General features: G+C 36.8%; 1 protein-coding gene and 1 pseudogene across 4 annotated transcripts in view; one reads left to right on the top strand and one right to left on the bottom strand.

Moving 5' to 3' along the window:
- Nucleotides 1–27,628, bottom strand: part of KANSL1 (KAT8 regulatory NSL complex subunit 1) — a 148,531-nt gene that overhangs the window by 16,954 nt on the left and 103,949 nt on the right. For all 4 annotated transcript variants that reach the window (XM_045836021.1, XM_045836020.1, XM_045836019.1 and 1 more), the window contains 3 exons: nt 16,220–16,332; nt 15,249–15,444; nt 532–703 (listed from right to left, as the gene is read on the bottom strand). In XM_045836021.1, the coding sequence (XP_045691977.1) occupies nt 532–703; nt 15,249–15,444; nt 16,220–16,332 (481 nt within the window). The remainder of the gene's footprint in view (nt 1–531; nt 704–15,248; nt 15,445–16,219; nt 16,333–27,628) is intronic.
- On the top strand, nt 25,351–25,768 carry LOC123816786 (annotated as a pseudogene).

Here is a 27,628-nt window from a genome sequence, read left to right as displayed (position 1 = left end):
AAATGGAAGAAGAACAATTATAAAAAAAGAGGTAGAAAAGAAAAATTGGCAGACACAAAGGCTTATCAGGTAGATTGGTATCTTAGAAAAACAGTACACGCTTCCACTGAAGATCTATGCTTATGCACACCCGGGAAAGCTGTCTTGTAACCATCCCCAGTAATACATACACCCCCAAAATGAAAACATTCTCTCAGAACAGTGCTGCCCACACTATTTTACAACATGGGGCACACAGACAATACATTTTTAAAGATATACTGGAGTATAATGAAGGAACCAACTGCCCCTAAACCCCATCTAGTCACTTGAAGGGTTGGGGGAAAATCTCTTGGCAAGTTACAATTTTTAGTGGCACATTCTGGTCTGATGGATCTGTTGCATCCTATTTGCAAAATTATGAAAAGACTTTTGTTGGTAGAAAGTGATTCCATCATAATACCTGAGTCATACCAGGATCTTGGCTGATTATCTTTCACTTTCCAGCCTGTAAGTCTTATTCATTAGACTATATTTTGAGGCCATTCTTACCATCTGGAAATGCCAGAACTGGGTGAACACAAGCGTCCAATTGGGATAGTCGTTCCAACAGAGGGGCTTCGTAGTGGATTTCTGGAGGCATGGTGCTGGCACTGCTTGAGCCGCACAGAGCACAGAAGGGATTCACATCACAGCCAGAGCGCACTGGGCTGTTCCGGTGAACCTGCGAAGAGCCAAAGAAAACTGACAATTCAGTGTCTGATAAAAACCCAGCTCTCCACGCATTATACCAAAGGTACAAAAGGTCCTTTCTAGATACCTCTGTGACACTGCTAACAAAATATGATTAGTTTGTTAAGACCTCCATTTCTCTAACAAATGAATCTTCAAAGTAATACAGTAAACTTGCTTCTTCTTTAATAATACGAAATCCAGTTACTTGAAGCTCTAAGTGCTACCTACATATCAAACTTGTAATACTTCAGAGCCACTAAAACTGTTCTAAGAACACTTTACAAAACCTACATGTTTTCAACCATCTGCTAAGGTGAATAGTTGGCTCCTGATTCCCGGGTGGGATGTGACTTGCTCTCTCCAGTAACTTCTACCTAAGAACTTTAAAAAGCAACTACATGTCACATCTCCCCTGAAAAAAGACTTTCAGGTATCTCAAATAAGGTGGCAAGTTTTCCTGGCCTACACGGAACTCATTAGCTACTCTTTAGAACAAGTCTAGCATTTGCCAAATTATGTCCCATTAACAAATCATTTGGGCAACACGCAATCCTAGGAGAAAAAACTTGCCTGTGGAAAGGCACTATGAGAAAAGATGCCAGGAACATCTTTTCGGTAGTATCGTAATAAAGACAGCAGGGTGGCATCAAAACTTGCTAGTAAAGACTGTAACAACAGCAAGAGCTGCATTTAGTTTTAGCACAGACATCTCTTGAAAGTTGTTTGACTTTATGGACATGTATAGGAGAAAAATAAATATGAAACAACAATGTGGTCTTTATATTAACATTCTTCAACTGCCTACTTCTTGCAACCACATAAGATGGGTGGCATGCAAAGAAGGTCCTGTGAAGGTTAGTCATATGATCTTTGGCAAAGTCATATGATCTCCTCAAATTTACTTGTCAATAAAGGTCCTGCAAGGTGAACTTCATGAATTGTAGGAAAAGTAATCATTTCATAAAATTTAAAAAAGCCACACAAATGCTAGCTGAACTAGTACATGGCAAGATTTCTCAAAAGCAGCTTTGACATTTTGGGCTGAATAATTCTTTGTTGTGAGGGTTGTCCCTGTACTCTGCAGGTAAGCAGTAGCATCTCTGGCCTCTGTCCATGGTACAAAAAAGCATCCTCCTTCCTCCCTCTTTGTGACAATAAAAAATGACTACAGACATTGCCAAATGTTTCCTGCGAAGGTAAAATTGTTGAAAACCATGGGGCTCAAGTTATGGCCAGGCCTCCTAGAAAAATTCAAAGGACAGGCTCCCATTAAATACTAATAGTGAGAACTAAGAAAGCTCAAGACTATGCAGTCAAGACAATAGGACTCAGGAGTAAGCCTGAAGAGGCTTCTACTAATCAGAACATTGAAAAAAAAAAAAATCAATGGCCTGAATAGTCCAGGTATGTTTATATCTATGACTTCATAATCTATACATACTCCCCTTTCCACCAAAGACTTCAATGACTGCCCTTGGAAAATGGTAGAAAACCAACTTATTATTTTGAAAACTAGTAGACAAAAAGAAGAAAACATTAATTATGCTTTTTTTCCTGTACAAACTATAACTTAGGGTAAACAAATAGTTGAAAAGGGTAACTTTCTCTTTATAGGTAAAGCCTAGCTAATAAATGAAATAGAAACGATACAAGTAGAATGCCTCCATTATTCAATTCCTAATGAAATAACAGATCCAGGCAATGACCACCAATGGCTTGGTAACACAAAAGGAGAGACAAAACATTACATTGTCTTCTGATGCAAGTTCCCAAGACACCTTTTGTTTTCTTGACAAAGCTGAACTAAATTTGTTCAAGTCTCTATTTCCAATGACCCGTTTTCAGGAAATGTGGCAGAGGAACATCACTGATTTTTGACACAGTAGAAACACACTGTATTTTGCCATGTATAATGCACACTTTTTGCCTAAATTTTTGAGGGAAAAATAAGGATACACATAATACATGAGTAGTACTAATTCCATATCTATAAAAATGTTTTTAATTCTTTTATTTATGCTCATGTGTTAAAAGTATAACTTTAGAATGCAATAACTACATCTGTATGCAAAAGAACACTCTGGAATATGATAATCAGTTTTGTTTCTAAATATAAATTTTTAAAAATTCAATTAAAAAATTAAAAATTTTTTTCCTGAAAGTTTGGGCCAAAAACATGGGTGCACAGTATACACAGGAGCACATTATACATGGCAAAATACAGTATTAATGAATGGATAGGCACATGGATATGCAATAAAATATGGTAACATGTTAATGGTAGCTTCTGGGATAAATATACAGCTGACAGCTAGTCATTGTAAAACCATTCAACCTTACCATATTTGAATAATTTCATAATAAAATTATGGGGGGAAAATGATACCACAGAACTACTTCCAGCCATGAAGCAGTAACAGTGATCCGATTTATCCTTCAGCTGTAAACTAGGAAAGTGGACTACATGCAGCTATGACTGAGAAACATGAGGTGGCCTCTGCAATAGACCCAGCTTTTTGCACAGAGGCACACTGCCTACTGACTGCACAGCAGGCAGAGTGATGGATCTAAACAGTCACAATGGTTTCACTGAGTTGAGGAAAGAAGCTCCAAGAGATCAAGTTCAGAAGCTTAGGTGACTTGAAATTGTGAAGTAGAGTTCTCCAAAAGAGGAAGCAGTACAGAAATCTTCATGACATCCTCACGTGTTTGCTCAATTCAAAGCCCACATACAAGGTGAAATTCCATCAGGTCGGGCAAGGAACAAATGAGGAGCTGTGAAGTGAATGATTCTGAGAGTTTACACAAGTGGGAGGCTTTGATTGTGACCAGAAAAGTGGCATGGAGCATTCAAGAAAGGCCCTAGAAGATCTCTATTGATGAGTGCAGTTCACTATTAAATAAGCTCTTCTTCACCATCCCTAATAAAGGAAAAACTGAACCTAAAGTAACTTACTTGCCAAGGAAACAAAGCCTCTTTAGAGGAAGATAACACAATCCATATACTTCAACCACATAAAATTAAATGTCCAGCACCCAATAAAAGCATTGCTGGATATGTCAATGGCAAGAAAGCTACACTACAGGGATACAATCAGAAAAAAAAATAAGCCACAGATACAAAGGAATAAATAACCAAGTTTTCAGAGTAAACAAATTATAAGGAAAAGGGGTAGGTTACAGCAAACCAGCAACTCTGAGAATAACTAAAAAGGCCCGATTTGTAAAAATTTAAGCTATTAAGAGAAATGCTAAAAACAATAACAATATTGAAGAACCAAGATTCAGAGAGCAAAGAACCATGAAGTGTGGAGGTACACACCTTCTGGAGGACAATGGGTGATTTCGAAAAAGATGCTTAGATTTTCGTTGCCTTGGTAGGTGGCCACTTCTGGGGACACAGAATTGAGCAGAGCTTTTCATGGTTTTATACAGCTAAAGAGACAACATAAGACACTTGAAGAACCAAATTCCCAGTGAAAAGAAAGACAAAAAACTAAGTAGACACATGTCAGATACTCACCCTTCCAAGGCACTTAGCAAATTCTGAAGCTGTGATTGATAGGAAGCTAAGAAACTAAGCAGAAAGCCTCTGAAAGATAGGGAGAAGGGCTGGGGCAGTCTCACTTTGATGAAACTAGAATTAGAGTTCAGGTGGCAAGGCAGTGGTCAACATACCAGGTTCTCCCAGATGGGGGTTAAGAAACAAGGTTATGCTCTAAGAAGGGACCGGAGAGGGACAAAGCCTCGCCAAAACTATAACCCAGCTGCAACTCAGCTCAGTCCCAATTTGCTCACTAAAGTTTTCATCCCCCATTTTATGCCTAGAAAGGAAAGAAGGTGAAATCTGCTCTGGAGAGAGAACAATGAAACACAGCCAAAATCTCTTTAAAATGTAGTATCTTACATTGACTGAAAACAAAACAACAGAAACAGATACCCAGTAATCCAGATTTTGGAGTCAGCTAACATTTATAACAAAATAAATATAAGTGATTAATATGCTCAGGGAAATATGGAAAAGAAAAATGAAAAGATCAAGAAAAATCATGTGTATAAATGAATCAAATGGAAACTTAAGAACTCAACAGAAAAATCTCACATGAGACACAGCAGAAGAGAGAATAAGAGAACTGGTAGATAGGTTAATAGCAACTAGATTTTTAAAAAAAAGAGGGGGAAAAATACACAGGAAAATACAGAATAGAATGTAAAGAGCATTCATGGCACTGGGACAAAGCCCAATGTACTGATTGGCATTCCAGGTGGAGAAGACAGATGGGGAAAAAAGACAACAATCCACAGACTTATTAAACTGCGAAACCAAGCAAAAAGCAAATGTAAGTAATATCATATCTAAGCACTTCGTAAAACTGTTTAAATTGCAAGGGGAAAAATAGATAAAGAGGAATATAAGATTAGACTTAAAAGACTCACTGGAATGTATGTGGACATTAATTATCTGGATCTTGGTTCAAACAAACTTTAAAAATAATTTTTAAAAAAATCTTGGTAATCTGAACAGAGTAGTCTCTGATAGCAATAAAAATCACCATTAAAATTAAAAGCATTATTGGTGGCAATAAGCACCCACAACACTGGAGATGGTGCTACCTGATTCAATCTTTTTTTTTTTTTTAAAGATTTTATTTATTTATTTTTAGAGAGGGAAGGGAGAGAGATAGAGAGAGAGAAACATCAATGTACGGTTGCTGGGGGTTATGGCCTGCAACCCAGGCATGTACCCTGGCTGGGAATCGAACCTGGGACACTGGTTCCCAGCCCGCGCTCCATCCACTGAGCTACGCCAGCCAGGGCTCCGATTCAATCTTAATACAGCTTAAACTTGTAATATATACAGGACCAATAACTATAGTAGAGTCTTTTACTTTGGTAAGTATTTCTTAGAAACTAGATCCCCAAGGAACTAGCTGATGGTGCAACTAAAGGGACCAAGATGACAACGGAATAGGGAAAGATTCTGAAATTTGTGCCAAAATGCTCATGGCTCACGTGGTATGTAATAGTGAGAAATAAACTGTGGAATGGTTAAAAAAAACTGTGGTATTACTTCCTATGTGGCATCTAAAATGCCAATACTAGTAATATTAAAAACTGTATATATGCAACTCAAAAATCTATAGTACATGCACACAGCAATTAAAGCAAATTCAAGTGCATGAAATACTGGCAGAAAATGTGCAATCATATGATCTTTTATTAGTTTATTTTCTATAAACTTTAAGACTATATATGAAAATAGAGTGGGATCAATATCTAAGTCAATGTTGCAAAACATTTCTCTATTTCCTTTAAGATATTTAAAAACGTGCATCTAATTTAAGAACGAGATTTTAAGAAATAAAAAAATTTCATTTTTTAAACTTTATTTCAGCATTGCCAAGTATATAAACATTACCTACACAGAAGTTACAGAGCATAAAGCAGATGTTCTGAAATGTTTCTCTTGGAGTTCTAGTAGTGTATGTTTAATCAGTATTACTTAACAAAGGTTCCCTTGTCAAGTAAGTTGGAAAAACAAAGAGTTTCCTCTTTTTAACAAAAGACTTCTAAGTCGTTATCATCTTTTATGAATCTTTGAGCAGCAGGCATGGCATAAAGTGCTCTCCAAACTGATTCACCCATCACATTATACAGTGGTGGCAGATATTTTGAAGTATCTTCATATTTGTCACTACAGTTTACCCTTTGAACAACCCGAGTTTGAACTGCATGGGTCCCCTTATATGCATTTTTTTCAATATATACAGTAAATATATTTTTCTCTTATGATTTTCTTTTCTCTTAGTTTATTGTAAGAATATATAATACATACAACATACAAAATATGTATTAATCAACTGTTTATGTTATCAGAAAGGCTTTCTGGTCAACAGTATGCATGCTATTAATGGGTTTAAGTTTTGGGCGAGTCGAAGTTATCTGTAGATTTCAACTGCACATGCAGAGTCAGTGTCCCTAACCTTATCTACATTGTTCAAAGGGGTGAGCTATACTTTGAAATCATGACAGTTGTTATACTTGCGGCTAAATCTTGTTATTTAATGTATTACTAAAGAAATACATGTCACTACACCACAAATTTATATTCTAATTATCATTTCAATTACTGAGTTTTCCAATAGTCCATACTTTGTTTTAAAAAGTTATTCTGAAAAGTCCACAGACTTTATTCCAATGCCAAAAGGTTTATAGCTGGAATCAGAGTAGGAAATTCTGAGGTGCAAGAAACAGAAGTAGAACTCAAAAAGAAGGCAATGTTGAGAAAGTCTTGGTCAACTAGGCAGGGAAATGGCAAAAAAGTTTTAACACTCACCTTGGAACATTACTGGAGAAGTCACTCTAGAGAAAGAGAAAACACAGTCCCAACCCAAGTTCAGATAAGAAGTTTGAATTTAAACCACCTGTGTATGTGCAGGAACCTTAAGCTTAAAAATTTGACATTCAAAATTCACCTACATTCCTGAAGCTTTTTCAGAATCTAATGAAAACTGTGCATTAAGGACTCTTCCATAACCCAGATATCATAAGACTCATACAGAAAACATGCCTCCCTCACTCCTGCCCCAGATGAGATCACTGTGAAAGATTACACAAGAACAGCGACTGATGAAGCAGTCAGAAGATGGAGAAATGGGAAGGATTTGTCCCCAACAAGCTAGAAATATAGCAATTTGAAAACTTTAAAATATGTGTATTAAATTGTTCAAAGTAGTAAAGGAAAGAATGGAAGTAATAAACAAGAACAAGAAAGGATGTTTCTAAAAGTAACCACAAATTCTGACTTAAAAACATACACAGAAGTAAAAAAACTCAAATGACAGGTTTAACAGTAAACTAAAGACAGCCAGAGAGAAACCTGATGAACAGAAAGGACAGAACAGTCAGAAGATTACAGAGTAAAGCACAAAACAAAAAGATAAAATTGAAAAATACTAAAAAAGTTAGGAGTAAGAATCTGCAATAATCTAACAGATATTTTATACTTAAAAAGAGAATGAAAGAGAAGAAAATTTTCAAAACTCAGGAGACAAGAACTCTGAGAACAAAGGTACACGCCAAGACCCCAAAAGGCTAAAAATGAGTTCATTCTCTAATTATGTGCCTTCATATTGCAGAACATGGAAAAAAAACAAAAACAAAAACAGAAACAAAAAACAAGAAAGGCAGGAGGTTGGAGCATTTAAGTTAATGAGGAGACGATACAGATAACCTACACAGAAACATTTAATGGAACATCAGAATTTGCATCCAGAACAGTATCAGAAGGCAATGCAATACTATCAAAGTGCTGAATGAAATTGTACATGCAGTTCAGCCATCATTCAAGAATCAAGTCAATCTGTAACTGTGTGTATTCACAAATACACATGTATATATTTACATATAAAATATAACTTTAAATATATATAGACAGACATTACAACCACAAGAATGCTGGTGGAGGGCTACTAAAGAATGTACTGGGCAAGAAGGATGGAACAGGATGGAAGAAAAGGCTGTCTTACAAAAATTACGGGAGAAATGATTCCAAATATAATAGTAATCAAAGTAAATGTAAATAGATTTAACTTGCCCCTTAAAAATACACCTAAAACAAAATGACACAAAAAAACTGAGATAAAAAAAGACTTATCTAGCAAGTACTTATCAAAGAAATCTATTTAAAGTAAAAACATTAACATAATCAAAAGGGAAACAACATAATGATGTTTTAAACAATAAAGGACAACTAACAATCATGGACTCCCATGTACCTGACCAGTCATTTGGAATTATATGAAAAATATATATACACATATGTATACATATGCATATGTATGAAATGAGGGGGAGAATGAGGAAATGAGATAAATGTTGTACAAGAGTACGAACTTGCCAACTACTGGATAAGTAAGTCCTGGAGATCTAATACACAGTATAGTGATAACAGACCACTGTATTATAAACATAGAAAGTGGTAAGAGACTAGATCTTAATTATTCTTTTCATTGTTTCATCTGGTCACAAAAAGGAAATGATTATGTAACAATAGATGTGCTAGTTAGGGCTACAATGGCAATCATATTGCAATATAAATATCAAATCAACATGCTGTATACCTTAAATTTATACAATGTTACATATCAAATATATTTCAAAAATAAACAGAAAGATCAAAGGATACAGAAGATATGAATACAATTAATAAGCTAAACATGTGTTCAATTTAGAACTTTGAAGTCAACAAACAGGACATGAATATATTCACACCCAAACAATGTCTTTTTAAAGGAAATGTGGACTACTTTAAAAAAGCTGAAAATGACATGTATCAACAGAGATCTTGAAAACACAATTGATTAAAAAAAAAAAAGTAGTAGAACATGTATGTCATGACATATACACACACACACATACAGTTTTTAAAAAAATTTTTTTACTGCCCTGGCTGGAGTAGCTCAGTGGATTGAGCGTGGGGGCTGCGAACCAAAGTGTCGCAGGTTCGATTCCCAGCCAGGGTACATGCCTGGGTCGCAGGCCATTAACCCCAGCAACCACACATTGATGTTTCTCTTTCTCTCTCTATCTCCCTCCCTTCCCTCTCTAAAAATAAATAAATAAAATCTTAAAAAAAAAAAATAAAATCTTTAAAAAAATTTTTTTACTGACTGATTTTGAGAGAGAGGAAGGGAATGGGGAGGGAGGGAGAGGAGGGGGAGAGGGGTAAAGAGAGGAGGAAAGAGAGAGAGAAACATCGTTTCATTGATCCACCTATTTATGCATTCACTGGTTGATTCTTGTATGTGCCCTGACCAGGGATTGAATCTGCAACCTTGGTGTAAGGGTAAGAATGGGTAAGGATGCTATAACTGAGCAACTTGGCCTGGATCTATATACAGTTTTATATAAACTTTAAACTAAACAATACTGCATTGTGCTCATGCATAAATGTATGTAGTACAAATAAGAACCCGAACCGGGAGTATACATATCAAATTCTTGACAGTGGTTGCCTGTGGGGAAGGAGGCAAGTAAAGGAGGGAGAAAATAAAAGAAACACTGTTTATCTGTAGTTTTCTTTTATATATTAAAAAAACATGCCCTGGCTGGTGTAGCTCAGTGGATTGAGCACAGGCTGCGAACCAAGGGATCGCCGGTTTAATTCCCGGTCAGGGCATGTGCCTGGGTTATGGGCCAGGTCCCCAGTGGGGGCACGTGAGAGGCAACCATACACTGATGTTTCTCTCCCTTTCTCCCTCCCTTCCTTCTCTCTAAAAATAAAAATCTAAAAACAAAAACAAAAACAAAAACAAACAAACAAAAAAAACCCAAAAACACATGAAGCGGCCCTAGGTGGTGTGGCTCAGTGGACTGAGTGCTGGGCTGCAAACCAAAGGGTCGCCAGTTCAATCCCCAGTTAGGGCACATGCCTGGGTTGGGGGCCAAGTCCCCAGTAGGGGGATACAAGAGGCAACCACACACTGATGTTTCTCCTCTTTCCCCATCCCTTTTCCTCTCTCTAAAAATAAAATAAATGAAATCGACTCCCCCCCCACAAAAAACCATACACATAAAGTAAAAAAAAGTCAAGATATTAACATTTAGGGTGGTATATACATAGATGTTTATTACTTCATTCTTTATACTTTACAGAAATTATATTAGGGGAAGAGACAGGTAAACCTGTTAAGTTTTTCCATATACAGAGGCCTAAAGTTCTTCATAAAATAAATTCAGTGGTTCACAAGAGCCCAAGGAAACTGGCAGTGGCAGTAAAGGAAGTCCAACTATTTCAGAGCAAACCTAGGAATTGAATTGGGAATAGTACCTACCAACCTGTCTTCCAGATTTAGAATTGAAAAAATGATTAAACTATCATATGCAGTAGAGACAAGGACCAATGAACAAAGGCCAGTATACTGAGTAAAACAGTGTCCCCTCCCCAGGTCCTGCCCAAAACTCAATCCCACCCAGAACCACAGTATGTGGCCTTATTTGTAAATCATTTAACAAATATTGGATTAGAGTGGGCCTTAAATCCAAGGACTGGTGTCCTTACAAAACCATGTGAAAATGCAGACACACAGACACACACAGGAGGATGATCATGTGAAGACAGACGCAGAGACAGAAGTTATGCTACCACAAGCCAAGAAATGCTAAGAATTGCTGGCAATCACTAGAAGCAGGAAGTGGCAAGAAAGAATTCTTCCCTACAGCCTTCAGAGGCAGCAAGGATTGACACCTTGACTTCATATATAAAACACTTTCGTAAAAGTTTAGAGGTTGGTGTTCTAAACACTGGGTGATTTCTGAGTACTCTTAGCAGCTTTAATTTCTAAGGAACTCAATTTTCCACGTGGCACCCTTGCTCCTTCCCAAAAGACTACTACTGAAAAGTTGGGCCTCCAAAGTCTATCATAAGAATCTCCATTCAAAAAAGAACATAGCCCATTTGATATAAAATTTTTCACTTGATACTGACTCATAATCTTTTAGTTCTTCAGTCCTCAACCACAAATATCATGGCTCTAAGCATTAAGAGAATGTCCTCTATGTTCAAGGGTGATACAAGAAAAAAGTGGAGGACCACTGGGAATCCTATAGAAGCTAACTTTAAAATTTAACCCAAAGCAACCCTCCTATATAATTTCACTCCTCCAACAGACTATAAAAATTTGAAAGCCATGCCAGAACACTGTCAAACCATTTGATAAGAAATGCTATTTTAAAAGAACTTGAAGTGTTTTAAGTCCCACTTCAAAATTTCAAGGCATGTTATTTTATCCTTTTTAAAATACCATCTGTTTGCAGGATGCCCAATCCACTGACCCACACCAGTCAGGGTGAAAAATACCACCTGTACTATGATCCAGTTTATAAAATAACTTCACTTGACAAAATAAAAAGCAACTCTACACACTGGTCTCAAATTTATTTAAACAATTTCATTGATCTAAAATCTCACTATTTAGCAACTAATGTTTTAGATTAAGTCATAAACATCTACCTTATAGAAACAGGCCACAAAATAAACACGATACATTATAAATACTTCCCACTTGAGTGTTTTTTCATTGGCTTAGCTAATTACTAACATCTAACATATTAGACCCTTAGAGTGATGAAATATATAATAAACAATATAGGCAAATATTATGCCTAATATTACATAAAACCATGATACAGGAAAGTACCTCATGTTCTCCCCAGATTTACTGATTTCCATGGAAAATGACCTCACTTTCCCATTCTCAAAGCTCTCTGTTCTCTTAACTCTAATATTCATTTATGACACCCTATTGGTTCTTTAAGATTACTTTAAAAATCTATTGCATCTTCAGTGCTGTAGAGCCTCTAGACTATTATTTCCTCCAGCATTACAATTGTTAGTCTTTCTGCCTCATCTCTTTTGTACCAATACACTCCAAGATACACTACCTGCAGATTTAGCCCCCCAAAAATAGCATATGGCACTTCATTGCTCAAAACTCTAAAACTCTCTAAAATCAGGGGATAAAGCCAAATCAACAGTTTGGGCATTCAAAGCCTTTCATAATTTACTAATAGGTCCCATTTCCATTTATGTTCAACAAAGTATTCTTACTGAAACTTGTATCATAGTCACTCGTTTTAAGATACCACTGACATAAAAACAGCCTTGTAGGGGGCAAAAACACGTGCTACTACATTAAAAGTATGTCTCAATTATTATATTCCAATTTCAAAAATGCTGATAAAACTTGGTAGAATAAAACTCCAGCCATGATTCAACTAAGATAACAGTCTGGTAAAAGAGTAACTGAATGAGCTCCCTAGCCTGAGTTTTATATTTGCCTCTGGAATGCAGTAGAGGTAATTTAGAATGTAAGTAAGCAACAATATTGCCATTAAATATTTGTTTTTTACATTCTAAACTCTGGTAATTATACTAGTACCCACCATTTTTTTGGAGGGTGGAAGGGTGAGGGGGAAATGAATTACAAAAGTAGTATGAATTAATAATAATAATAATTCCCATTATTAAGGTTTTTTCTTTAGAAACTTGAAAACAAATCTTATTACAGTAAATGTGAACTCACTGCCACTTACCAATATCAGAAAATGATTTATCGGTTAACTTCTTTGCTATCTAGCCCTGCACCAAAAAGTAAACTACATGAGGACAAGGATTTTTGTTCACCAATGAAACTCAGATGACCGGGAACACAGTGGGAACTAAACAAACAAAAAAAAATGCTGAACAAATTTTCTTGGCAAATCAAATACCTCAAGATGATAAAAGGCAACATGCTCGCTCCACAGTGAAAATCCCTCATATTGCTGAGCAACCAAGATAGAGAGAATGGCCCTTGTCTCCAACTTTGGCAGAACTCCAGTATTTCTGCTGTAACGAGCAAATGGTTTATGTCCCAAACTAAATTTATTTCTTTGTCTTATTTCCCATGCAGCTTACTTCTGCATCTGTTAGGATGATTGTTTTAGCAACAGGTATTAGAATCAAAGGGTCTTTACAGCATGCTTTGTATGTCTCCTCCTTGCCTCAACTATCTCTGAAAAATGTATGTGTACCTTCAAATATCAATGAGAAACCTGCCAAGTATCTTATTCTTTTCTTTTCTGGTATTTGGTAGTTCAGGTAGTCTGAGGAATAAACGAGAGAGAAATGGTACAGGCTGATAGTTAATTTTCACTTACAGTACTTTTCCTTAAAAAAAAAAAAAAAAAAGATCATGGTAACATTATAGTCCAAACACACACTGTAACACAGTAAGCCAAACACTGAAAAGCCACTATCCAGATACTAATGGTTCCAACAATTCTCTTCCTCTCCCCTCTCTTTTATCATTAGTTTTTCTTACCAGCAAACATACTGTAATAGTTCTATCTTAAGATTCCCCTTCAAACATGCTATTTCTCTGCTCACCTTTATAGAAACATTCTTTGATAGTGTTATCTATGATGGTTTCCTCAGTTCATTCCTTCCCATTCTCTCCTAACTTACTCTGACCTGAAGTTCACTCTCCTCTCCCTAATAAACTGCTACACTGGTCTCCAACAACTTTGGCCCCCGCCAAATCCAGTGGTCAATTCTGTCTTTATCTAACTTGACCTGTCTGAAGTATGTAACAGATGACTGATCAATCCTTCCTCTCTGAAAAACTTAAAAAAACAAAACCAAAAAATACCCTAGGACCTTTCTTCATTGCTTTGAGAGAGAGAAACATCGACTGGTTGCCACCTATACACACCTCAACAAGGGCAGGGATCAAACCTGCAACCTTCCAGTCTACAGGATAAGGTGACGACACCATCCACACAGCTACAACTGGGCTCCAACCAAGCCGGCCAGGGCTAAAAAACACTTTCTTCATTTGCCTTCCACATACCACACTCCCTTAGTTTTCCTTCTACTTCACTAGTCAACTCCATTCCTCTAAGTCTCTTCCTTATCTTTCTTATCTGCAAGCCTTGGAATGCTTCCAGGCTTTATTCCATCTGAGCAACCAGATGGTCCTCATTCCTTTCCTCTGCTCCATTTTCCCCTCAGCACTTAACATTAGAGGTCACATGTATACTTCATTTATTGTTTTATTTTCTGTCTCATACAACAGAATATTTCATGAGGTTTTTGTCTGTTTTTGTTTAGTGTATTCTCAGTATACAGAACAGATCTAGCTAGCTCATTATAGGAAGCTCAATAAGTATTTTTAGATGAGTGAATGAACAACTAATAACAGTAACAGCCACTTTGTACTAGTAACTTATGAGTCAGACACCCATAAGCAAGTTACATATACTTCATTTAACTCTCAAACAATCCTGTGACATCTCAGAGCCTGGGGGTGGAGTGGGGAATGGCAGTGATGGAAGGAGGTGTTAGCTTGCCCCATATCACAAAATTACTGAGTAGCAGTGCCATACTTCAAACCTAAGTTTACCCTCTTCAAAGTTAATTCTCTTAACCACTACATGACATTAATTTTACTGGAGTATTATTTCATTAGTTTTGGAATAAATTCAAATCTGCTAGTTTCCTGTGGTTGTGAATCAATCTCCATTTTCTCTGTGAGATTAGTAAACATTCATTTACTAACACCAGTTTATAAATTTTAATGGAGATTCTTATTTAAAGGAAAGCACTCTACATTTCCATTTTTAGTGATGATAATAGAAGTGAAAAGGGACACCACTGTTCTTCACAATGCTGATGGCAGCATTTGAACTCACTCTCTCCCATTTCTACTAAAAAGCTCAAGCCAATGGTTTCCAAACCTGACCGAAGAGTCACCTAGGAGTTTTTTGTTAAAAACAAAATTACCAGGCCCAACTCCAGAGCAAGAGAATGAGAATCTCTGGGAAACACAGTTAAGGAGCTTAGTATTTTTTAAAGTTCCCCAGGAAATCTCGGTGGTTAGCCAAGTTTGGAAAACACTAGCTAAATGAACCAAAGTTGGCAAAAGACTGGATGCCTCTATCTGGGCATCTGGCTCATGGTTTAACAATGACCAAGTCTCACTGGTACTGACCTTCTTAGAAAGAGGAACGATGCTGTTGGGTCGAACAAGCCTCCGTTTCTTACAGCTCAGTACAGGACGTGTTCGGGCTGCCACACAGGTGCCATCAGTTGATGAAGAAACTAGATTCAGTCGTTGCTTTTTATGTAATTGTTCCTCAGCATCAGAGCTGTCACCTGGCATGTGGTCTGCCAAGACAGGCTGAAGACTACATAAGAGGAAGGAAGAATATTCAACTCTCAGAAGACTCAAGGAAACAAAGCTAGTTCAACCTCCTCTTCTTGCAAATGTTCAGAGACAAAAATAAGCATTCTGGAGCAGAACAAGATTAGCAGACATGTTCTGATGCTCATGTCTGCTAATCTAACAATGTGTGCAGTGCCTGTTTTTATTTGTAAGGCTCTTGGTGGACATTACCTCTGTCATGTCTGCAAAGTGCTTGATTGAGTCATTAAGTGAACCTAGGCTCTAATAATCAACTTAAGTTCTCTTCTACAATAGAAACATGAATTAAAAAACAATGAGTTTTGCAAATGTTAATGAGCTGCCTAAGAATCAGTTCTCCTATAGAAATCGACTTTTAGGGAAATGCATATATTTTTCATTTGTAGAGGATTCTTTAAACTTCCATAAATACAGATTTACAAAACACAGTCTTTATGTATTTAATGTGTTCCAGAATAGAGGAGTTTATGTAAACACTTCTGAGAAAATTCTACAAACACAGTGATTCATAATAATTTAGGACCTTTCATATTTCTCCACAATGAGTCAATTTTAGGCCTCAGTAAGTGAAAGGGAAATACATTAGCACGCTAATTAAAACATTGTCGCTACAGTGGAAGACACGTACAATATTATTGAGTGATGATGTTTTTGCTTCTTTAAACCAGGGTTAGTCCTAGCTAGGAGTAACTAGGAGCTCCAAACGCACCTTTTACAAGCCTACTCTGAGTGTATAATAAGTAGAAAAGGTAACTCACCTGTTAATAACTCCATTCACAGGTCTCAATGCTCCACATGATTTGGTAGATAATGACTCTGAAGGATGACCAGAGGCACCATGGTTTTCCAGTGGTTGAGAAACAGACTCGGTCTGAATAAGGACAAGAAAAATAATACACTATCAACAAGATTTAACAGCACCCAGCATGAAAAACAGCACTACTGCATTTTAAATAAAACACCTACAAATTTCTGATGGCCAACCTGAAAAACAAAACCTGTATGACTGAAGAAAAACAATTAATTAGCTTTTGCCTGGGGAGAAGGGAGTGTGGAACCAAAATATTTAGCAGACTGAAAGTAGTAAGTGCCTACTGAGAGGGAAATGACCTAAATGATTCAATGGAACAGAAGTTTACCAGAACAATTATATAGTAAATAACCAGATCTTCAACTAAGGATTAAGAATATATAAGTTCAGTATTAAGACAAATAAGGAAATTTAAATGTGCTTAATTCTTCTTAAATTCACAGGGTATACTGGAAGCCTCTTTCTAGAAAACCATAATTTGTTCAATAATACATATGTGTATTTGTTAAAAAATCAATAAAATCTTAATGAATGCCTAATGCTATCAGGTAGTGACCCACTCTACTTGGACCACACAAATCAAACACATGCTTAGAATACAGTAAAATGAAAAAAGGGAGAAGGAAAGAATCTGTGACGTTTTAATTTCTTTCTTTTTTTAAAAAAGATTTTATTTATTTATTTTTGAGGTGGGAAGGGAGGGAGAGAAACATCGATGTGTGGGAGATACATGGATCGGTTGCCTCTCCCTTCCCCTCAACCAGGGACCTGGCCCACAACCCAGGGATGTGCCCTGACAGAGAATCAAACCAGCACAGGCCAGCACTCAATCCACTGAGCCACACCACCTAGGGCTGGAAAGTTTTAATTTCAATATTTCAAAATAAATTATATTTTTAATAGGCTTAGAACAGATAGGGTTATCCATGAAATGTCAATCATATGGAGTCTCCGAGGTATAGGCAATAAAGCCACAGATACAATTACCCCTTGGCTCTGGGAGTTGCTGGAATACCACAAAATGACTATGGATCCTTGTCACCATACACTCAAAATGACTTGGGGCAGGGGGTGTTCTGAAGTTCTTTTCCCTGCAACCAGTGTATATGAAAGCCAATATTTTGAGGCTGAAATTCTATTTACCTGTATTATTGCTCAATTTCTTTTCTGATCTTTTCACCCAAGGTGGGGAGTAAAATGGGAGGGAGACAAAGGATTTGCAGTCCTGAGAGCAGTTGTGGACAAGTATCAAGAAAGGACAAGAGACTGGGAAGCTAATTAAAAAATTTTAATACAGATTATCCAGAAAGTTAGATCAAAGTAGTGAATAAACATATAAAACATACCAGTATATTAATAATGAATGAACACTGGGAAATTGTCCTTTCTTCCTTCTTAGATACCCTGTACCTCTAGTTAGGTATTATAAATATCTTGAATAATTACATTAGTTAATGATGCCAAAATTGTGGTAAATTGGTATGCATACTCATTGCCTTAAATGCTATACTAATTTCCTCTTGGAAAGTAATGTAATATTAAGTAGCAAGAGTTATAAAAATGTCCATATCCTCTGACAAAGTATTTTACTCAATCCTAAAAATCTCAATTAACACATCCTCTAAAATCTTATAAACAAAGCTGGTCACTGCAATTGATACCAATAACCTAAATAAATTTTTAACATATGAGGCACAGTTTTAAGTTGTGACCACACCAAATAAGAATATAAAAATAATCATAAAGGACATTTCTTCTTCCTTTATGCTAAAAAATATTTAAAAAGATAAAAAATAATACAGGGCTAAATTCAAATATTTTAAATACAACTTATGTTGACTAAAAATATATATACATACATAATGACAAGACAAGCATAGTATTACAGAGGTAAAACTATTCTGAAATTTTCTTTATATTTAAAATTTTTATTCATTTATTTTTAGAGACAGGGAGGGAGGGAGAAAAGAGAGGGGGAGAAACATCGATGTGAGAAACACTGATCGGCTGCCTATTGCACATGCCCTAACTGGGGACCAGCCTGCAACCCAGGCATGTTCCCTTACCAGGAACTGAACTGGAGACCTTTCACTTTACAGCACAGCATGATGCCCAACCAACCGAGCCAGGAAATTTCCTTTATATTTAGATAATATTTATCTGAAGACAGTTTTGAATTATTCATTTTTTAAATTTTCCATCAGCATAATGATGTTCCAAGTCCAAAGGCTACTAAAACCTAGTATTTAGGTTTACCAACACCACTGAAAATACACATCTGGAATCTTAAGAAACAGTAATTGCAAAAACAGTCTTACACATTTTTATTGCTCCATTTATCCAAAGATTAATTTATTTTAAAAGTCCTGATTGGTCAGTCAGTGTTTTTTAATACTGTGGATCAAACATTCCCAGCCAGTATTTATCCCTCTACTTTCTATCTCAGAACTCTCAAAGGGCCCACGCACCATTCACTCATCTGTCCCTGGTGACTGCAAAACTTCAAGAAGCAAGTTGCTCCTGCTTAATCAATGGTAGGAAGATTACACCTAGGATTGTTTAAAAAGAGAAATCAAAAGCTTACATTTTTAGCATGCTTTTCTTCTGAGAAAGCCCTAGCCCTTCTTCACTTATCCCCATCACATCCACAAAGTAAGGAAAGGGTAAAAGAACAAGGTTTATTTTACAAATAGAAACAAGCACAAATAATGAAGTCATTTGTTAAAAGCCACAGAAGTAATGCTTTTCCTAAAACAAAACAAACCTCCTCAATTTCAAATCCAGTCTTCAAAAGAAATATAGGAAGGATCATCTAGAAAGGAATGCAACTGACTGTCCACAGAAGGTGGGAACAGGATGGAAAGAAGGGAAAAATTGGAACAGGGTAATAGGAATGACACCTTTGGCTAGCTCAGAGTCTGTGAACTATAGTAATGTTTCTCATACATGAAAAATAAACAACAGATCAACTACCGTGTGATCTCTGTTATTTTGTGAAGGGGGCACAAAAAGTAGAACACTGTCGTAACAAAAGAATGCAACTATTACAAAACAATGACATACTCACACTGACAGTTAGGAGGAAGAAAAGAACTAACCTAAGTATAACTTCAGAAAACAGTATTTTGACTATACGCCATAGGGCTAACATACTGTACATAATATTGTACTCTGGTTAGAAAACACATTTCTCACAGGGGTATGAGTTGGCAATTATGAAAGAACTTATGGGATACCAGATTGAACAGGTAAGTATCAATAAGAAAAGAGGAAGGCTCTGGCGTAAGCATCTGGTATTAGTATGAACTCTTGATTTTTAACATATATACAGATAGGTAGATAAAGAAATATAGATATGTGTGTATATGTGTACTAGTATACACATATTACTTCCTAGCTTTGTCTGATACCAAGTAGCAATAAGCACAACTAAGTACACAGATCTTGTTTTCAAAACCCTGGGGGGGGGGGGATCAAAGGCTGGAGCAGGTAAAATACAAAATAAACCTGAACGTCTTGGCGTGCCAGGAAGCAAATGCTATAAACAAACAAACAAACAAGAGGGAGGGAGGGGAGGCAGGCAGGCAGGCAGACAACGGAGAAGCATGTTGAAAGGACACAGGAGCCCATCTAAAGGAAGTCCCGATGCCAAAGGCTGACGCAATGGGAGCAACTAAATAATAAACAGTAATAGTAGTAGATTATAATCCATAAAATAAAAATCCACAAATCCATTCTGATATAAACAACCGAATGACTACATAAACAAACAAAACAAACAAGGGAGAAAAGACAGCTCTTCCTAACAGAATTCCAGTTAACAAATGTAGAAAATAGAAAATCACCATTTAGTAAACATGACAGTAATAATGGTTGCAGGCAAAAACCTCTTGTGGATGATATAACTGCAGATTAAAGTATAATGAGCAACAGAATATTACACAGTATCTCCCCATGACAGTCATGCATTACAAAGAGAAAAATACTAATTCCACAGCAGAAAAACCTGGCAGGTATCCAAAAAAGCTATCACTTCCAACATCATGTACCTCCAATATGGTGTACTGAGAATGAGAAGCACAGTTATCACTTCTATGGTATTACTACAAAAAATGTATAATCTCTAATAATGAAAAAACACTGAGCAACTCCAATTTGAGAAACATCATATAAAATAACTGACAAAAATAACTTGTGTCCAGGTCATGAAAGACAAGGACCAAGGAACTCTCACAGATTGGAGGAGACTTAGAAATATGACGGCTAAAAGCAATGAGGGGTTTTGAACCAAACAGGAACATTAGTGAGAAAGACTGAAATTCAAATAAAATCTGTTTAAGCTTGTATCAATATTCATTCCCAATTTTAATCATTGTACAATGTTATGCAAGCTGTTATACAATACGGGGAAGTTGGGAGAAGGCTATGTGGGGACTCTGTACTACTTTTACAACTTATTATTAAGTCTAAAATATTTTTTATAAACAATTTTTTAAAAGAACAAGGAAATATTTATGCATCATTAATTAAAAAAGGAAATTTTCATACACAAATCTGGTATTAGCCTATAGCTTCCTGTCACCTATGGGATAAAGTATAAACTCATTAAGATAAAAGCAAAATTCTTTATGAATTGTCCCAATCATCCAACACTCCATCATAATTTTTGCAGTCAATGCCAAGCTCTTTCAAGTCATTTTTACATTATACACACAGCACCCTCCCTGCTTAACTCACTCCTGACACCATCCTTCAAAGAAGTCCATAGGACACAGCATAACTACATCCTTCCTATGAAGCTACATTTCCTGACCCCACCCCCTACTAAAAGAACTCAAGAGTTCTTTTCCCCAAACTCTACTGCATGCCTATGGGATGAATCCAAAACTTTCAAGGGAAGATACCTGGGTTTCTGATGATAGGTGCTTCCTAGACACACAGTGTAGCCTGGAACATCACTGAGATTTTACCAAGTGTGTATTGCAGTCTGAACATTGTTATAAATACATTATACTTCTTTAATAATTACCAACCCTAAATAGGTAGGAACAGAGCCACACTCTAACCCAAGACCCTTCAGGGAAGAGAGAAGATATGTTATGAAAATTCAACACCACCCTGATCAGTGTGGCTCAGTTGGTTGGGTCTCATCCTGCAAAAGCAAAAGGTCACCAGATTGATTTCTGGTCAGGACACATGCCTGAGTTGCAGGTTCACTCCTTGGTTAGGGCATGTATGAAAAGCAACCGACTAATGTTTCTCTCCCTCTCTTTCATCCTCCCCTCCTCTCTCCTAAAAGTAAATAAAACCTTAAAAAAAAAAAAAGAATTCAATACTAAGAGTGATGTAATATAAACTATAGACTTTGGGTGATTGTGATGTGTCTATGTAGGTTCATCAACTGTAACGAATGTAGAATTCTGGTGCGAAATGCTGACAATGGGAGGGAGAGACTGTGTGTATGGGGCAGAAGATATGTGAGAAATTTCTGTATCTTCCCCTCAATTTTGCTGCTTAAACTGCTCTAAACAAAGTCTTAAAGAATCAAATACATTAATATTTACGCTCCAAAAGGTATGGTTAATTGAAAAGTCTATCCCATCTAGGTGGGTGGTCGTATTGTTTGGATCTCTTACATCTTCATGGATTTTTTTGTTTAGTCATTCCATCAATGAATGAGAAGTGCTCAATTTTTCAAAGATGATTATAGATTTGTATTCTTTTAGCTGCATATTATTTTGTGCTTCATGTGTTTGAAGCATTCACCTTTATGATTGTCTTCTTTATTAACCAATCTCCTTATCACTATAAAATGCCTTCTGTACCTCTGATGCCTTTTTTAATCTTAAAAACCATTTTACTGACATTAATATACACACAATAGCTTTCCTATGCTTACTCTTCACAAAAAAAATATATTTGCTTTTAATCCCCATAGATCTGAGTTTCCAATTGATACTATTTGCCTTTAATATAAAGAAATCTGTTTAAATGGATATTCTGCCAACAAATTTTTTCAGCTTTTATCTGAAGATGACTGCCTTAATTTTTAAAGAAAACATGTTTTTGCTGTTAAAGAATGTTGAGTAACAATCCTCCCATTTTAAATATCATCTCATTCCATAGTTTCTGATAAAAAGTTACCAATCCTTATTAATGTTCTCTATTCCAGGAAATGTATCTTTCTTTTCCTCTGGTTACTTCCAAGATTTTCTTCACCTGATTTTCACCACTTTTTAATGTTTCTCCTATTTACTATTCTCTAAATTTCCTGAATCTGTAAACTGACCTTATTCAAATGTCTAATCATTATGTCCTCAAAAAAGTTTTTCCTGTACTATTTTCCCTCTCCTCCTTCTGACACTCAACTATACATACTTAATGTTTCCCAAGACTATGTTCATTCCTGAACAGTTCTACATTCAGTGTTCCATTCTTTGGACTGAAGAATTTCTACTGACCTTCTGTCATGTTCACTGACCCTTTCTTATGTAGCTTTCAATCTGCTCTTAAATATAGTAAATGTATTTGGATACTGAACTTTTCAATTCTATAATTTTTATTCTACAAATTCCATTTGATACTTTAGTTTTCATCTCTCTGAGATTCCCCCATAGTATTTACTTTCTATCTTTTACTTAAAAGCTTCAAATGTATTTTCATTAGCTTTTAAGTCTTTATTTCCTAATTCCAATTTCTGAATCATTTCAGTACCAGTTTCTGTTGACTACCATTTCTCATGACTAATGGCATATTTTCTTATTTACTGACTTTTTTTTTGGAGGGGGGGGTCCTTTTCCTTAAAAAAGAAAAACAACAACAACAAAAACTTATTTACTGATATGCCTTAATAAATTTTTATTATATACAGACATTGTGAGTCATATATTGTAGAAAGATATATTTTAACTGAATTCAAATTCATATATATATATATTTTTTTAATCAGTTAATCTTCCTAAAGTGTTAATTTTTGTTCTAGCAGGCAAATTTCTAATTGGATAAAAACCAACTAAATATTGATTTTGTGAAACTGGTTTTGTGCTTTCATAGAAACATCCTAGAGTCTATTTGGGATTTCTCCTTAATTTTCTAAGTGAGTTCCTTAGTCCTGGGGAAGGAAGTCTTTTAAGTTCTAAAGCATGGATCTTCTTTGGTATTAAAGTAAGGCCCAAGGTTTTTACCAAGTCTTGTTGGGATTCAAACTCCAAATTCTGATCTTCCTTGCACTGGGTAGACTACATTCTCTACTCAACTCTTCCAGCCTACCAACTGTTGTTTTCTACTAAGCTCTATCAAATCTTCCTTAAGTATGTGCAGTTCAGGACTTAGATTAAGATCCAAGAGGAATTTATATAGATTGTGGGGCTAACACCTTTCCTACTACCATGACTCCCTCTGTCACTATCCTCTCCCTCAATTTCCAGCTATACAAGTGATAGTGTGGATCTCTAGGTAAGTTCCAGATACCCTGTGCCACAGGGACTGATGAGGCTCTCATCCCTGAGAATATTTTTTATCTGAAATTCTGCCGACTTTCTTTGGTACTTTTTAAATTCATTCTTCACATACCTAGTAACATACATAGGTTCCAAGTTAGCTCTTTTTGCTCATGACTGTTTCTTTCTTTCTTTTTTTTTTTTAAAGATTTTATTTATTTTTAGAGAAAGAAGTGAGGGAGAGGGAGAGGGAGAGGGAGAGGGAGAGGGAGAGGGAGAGGGAGAGGGAGAGGGAGAGAGAGAGGGAGAGAGAGAGAGAGAGAGAGAGAGAGAGAGAGAGAGAGAGAGAGAACCATCAATGTGCAGTTGCTGGGGACCATGGCCTGCAACCCAGGCATGTGCCCTGACTGGGAATTGAACCTGCGATGCTTTGGTTCACAGCCCTCGCTCAATCCACTGAGCTACGCCAGCCAGGGCTATGATTGTTTCTTAATTGGGGGAAATGGGACTATTATTTATTGAAGTGAGGGAAGAGGAAGGTGGAGGAAGAGGTAAAGGGCTTGTTTCAGAACACTGAAGAACAATCCTTAAAGGCTTTTCACATTCCCTCTTTCTGGGAAACACACCCTCTTTGTCCGGAAGAGGTTTTTATTTATCAGAATTTATTAATGCATAGTTTAGTGACAGCTGCAAAGCCCGAGGCTTTTAGTTGCTCTCTTCTACCTATTCTCACCTTTCAAACTGCCTTTGAGTTAGAAGACTGAAAGAGTTAAAAAACAAAACAAACAAACAAACAAACAAACAAATAAATAAAGGGCATTTTCCTAGGAGTTCTTCCTTATACTTTCCCTTCCTCTCCCCACTACTCTGTGGTATAGAAACAGAACCCACCTCCCCATCTCAAGAAATATTGCTTGCTTGTCTCAGTGGCTCAAAAAAGGCTCACCCATGCATCCAATGGTTTTGATTACAGGTTGGGCCCCATTAGAATAACTTAGTTTCAGCAGTATCTGTACTGTGCTCATAACGAAAGTAGATATATAATATGTTCTGTTTAAAAAGAAAAAAGTCATTCAATTTGGAAATGAGGCTCAAAGATTATTATATTTCTTTTCAGTGTTAACACCGAAATATTATCTAAGAAGCCCACCTAAAGGTCACCTGACTTTCCTGAAGTTATTTACAGTAACTTTGTTTTACTTACTATTTATAATTGATTAGTGCCCTGATGCCTTAGGTTAGGTGTTCATCTTTGGAACATTTGCCCTGACTGGTGTGGCTCAGTGGATTAAGCGCCAGCCTGGGAACCAAAGAGTTGCCCGTTCAATTCCCAGTCAGGGCACATGTCTGGGTGCCAGCCAGGTCAGGTCTCCAGGTAGAGGTTGTGCCAGAGGCAACCACACATTGATGCTTCTCTCCCACTTTCTCATCCCCTTCCCCTCTAATAAATAATTTTTTTAAAAAGTGGCGGGGGGGGGGGTGGTGTGTGTGTGTGTGTGTGTGTGTGTGTGTGTGTGTGTGTGTGTGAGAGAGAGAGAGAGAGAGAGAGAGAGAGAGAGAGAGAGAGAGAGAGAGAAAGGTTAGCGGAAGCATGGTTCCTTCCTTTCTGCTGTAGGTCCCAGTGGCTGCTGTTGAAATAGGCAAGTTTATGAAACCCGGGAAGGTGGTGCTGGTCCTGGCTGGATGCTATCCTGGATGCAAGGCAGTCATCATGAAGAACACTGATAATGGTACATCAGACCGCCTCTGGTGTACCAGGGCCATGCTCTGGTGGTGGCTGGAATTGACCACTATTCCCGCAAAGTGACAGCTGCCATGGGCAAGAAGGAAACTGCCAAGAGGTCTAAGATCAAGTCTTTTGTTAAAGTTTATAACTACAATCACCTCACACCCATAAGATACTCTGTGGATATCCTCCTGGACAAAGCTGCTGTCAAAAGGGACATCTTCAGAGATCCTGCTCTGAAACGCAAGGCCCAATGGGAGGCCAAGGTCAAGTTTGAAGAGAGGTACAAGACAGCAAGAAAAAATGGTTCTTCCAGAAGCTGCGGTGTTAGGTCTTTTTTTGTTTGTTTGTTTCAGTCATTAAAAATCAAAATAGAATTCCCTGGCTGGTATAGCTCAGTGGATTGAGCGCAGGCTGGGAACCTAAGTGTCCCAGGTTCAATTCCCAGTCAGGGTACATGCCTGGGTTGCAGGCCATAACCCCCAGCAACCGCACATTGATGTCTCTGTCTCTCTGTCTCTCTGTCTCTCTCAAAATAAATAAAATCTTAAAAAAAAATCAAAATAGATAGATAGATAGATAGAAAATAAAGAACATTAACAAGCTAAAACTGATTTGTGTTCAGTAGAAAATGTAACTCCAAAGGTTATGGCTCTATTAGTCTGTCGGGCTGTAATGAAGTTTGTATGCTACTGAGTAATCTCATTCCAGCACCCTTCCTCCTCCTCCTTCTTTTTTTTTTTTTATTTTATTTACAAAGAGAAGGGAAGGGAGGGAGAGAGGGGAAGAAACATTAATGTGTGAGAGAAATATCAATCAGTTGCTTCTTGCTCACTCCCAATCAGAAGGCCTAGCCCTCAACTCAGGCATGAGCCCTGACTGGGAATATGAACTGATGATCTTTTGGTTCATAGGCCAGCGCATCATCCACTGAGCCACACCAGCCAGAGCAGCAGTACTCTTCCTTTCAATGACTACAAATAGAAATCAGAATCTGGTCTCAAAATACTGTTACCAGTTATGCCAACATTCCTACCTTAATCAGTTACTATGAATTTTGTTGAGAATTATGTCTTACCTCTTGAAACTATATTTTGACAGTTAAAAAAATCCAGTGTTTTTTTTTGTTGTTGTTAATCTCAGTGAGTTTCAGAAAAGAAAATAAACATAACAAAACAAAAAATATGTCTGATATAATTATTTTTAAACCACCAGTCTTCAAATTGGGGTGGGGGGGCAATAAATACATCTTATTTTGGAAAAAAATGGAGAACAGGGTAGTTAAGTGTATGAAAATTTACAACTGCCCTTGCCAAATGTGACCTAAGATTTTTTAAAGCAAAACTGAGAAATCAAGGTACAAATCACTTTTCAAAAAAGAAGCTGGGTAACAAAAAGTTAAAATTAGATAGTCCCCCCACAATGAAAAACTTTGCCCAGTAATTAGCATATTATACACATTATGCAAATTTGACATTTAGAAAATGAAGTACTTTTAAATTGCTTAATGTCTTTTAAGTAATAAATGCGTTGCAGCCCACCCACCAATACAATAAACCAGCGATTTTCAAAATTTTTCATCTCATGGCACATATCAACTAATTACTAAAATAGGTATAATTTTGTTTTATTCACACTGGATGGTTATTGTTGTGTTGACTGTTGTCATTATTTTAATTGACAGCTTAAGGGAAAAGAGGTCAGTGCCTCTGACCAAAACAGTCAGGTGCTGCATGTTTTAAAAATTCTTGCAGCACGCCCTGGCTGGTGCGGCTCAGTGGAATGAGTGCTGGCCCGTAAACCAAGAGATCACCAGTTCAATTCCCAACCAATGTGTCTCTTACACACTGATGTTTCTTTCCTTCTCTTTCTCCCCTCTCTCTAAAAATACGTAAGTAAAATAAAGATTCTTGTGACACTGGCTGAAACTGCTACATTAAACAATGGAAATGTACTGCCTTCTGTTTGACTTGGTTTCCTTCAGGAAGACACTTTCTAAAGATTAACCTCTTCTTCAAGACATAGTGACAGTGTATACTTGTTTTCATACTTATCAACTTTAGTGAATCAGAAACTACTGTGGTCAGCATGATGGTAAATATGGTCCTGGATCTTCAGAATTTTTACAATCTAATATGGGTTATGTACATACAGGTGAATGGTGGGCAGGGAAAGGGACAAGTCTATGAGT

The sequence above is a fragment of the Phyllostomus hastatus genome, unplaced genomic scaffold (genome assembly GCF_019186645.2).
Source record: "Phyllostomus hastatus isolate PE091 unplaced genomic scaffold, TTU_PhHast_1.1 phas_contig_210, whole genome shotgun sequence".
Lineage (NCBI taxonomy): Eukaryota > Metazoa > Chordata > Mammalia > Chiroptera > Phyllostomidae > Phyllostomus > Phyllostomus hastatus.
Note: the sequence above shows the minus strand (reverse complement) of the source record. Positions and strands in the feature narration are given on the sequence as shown.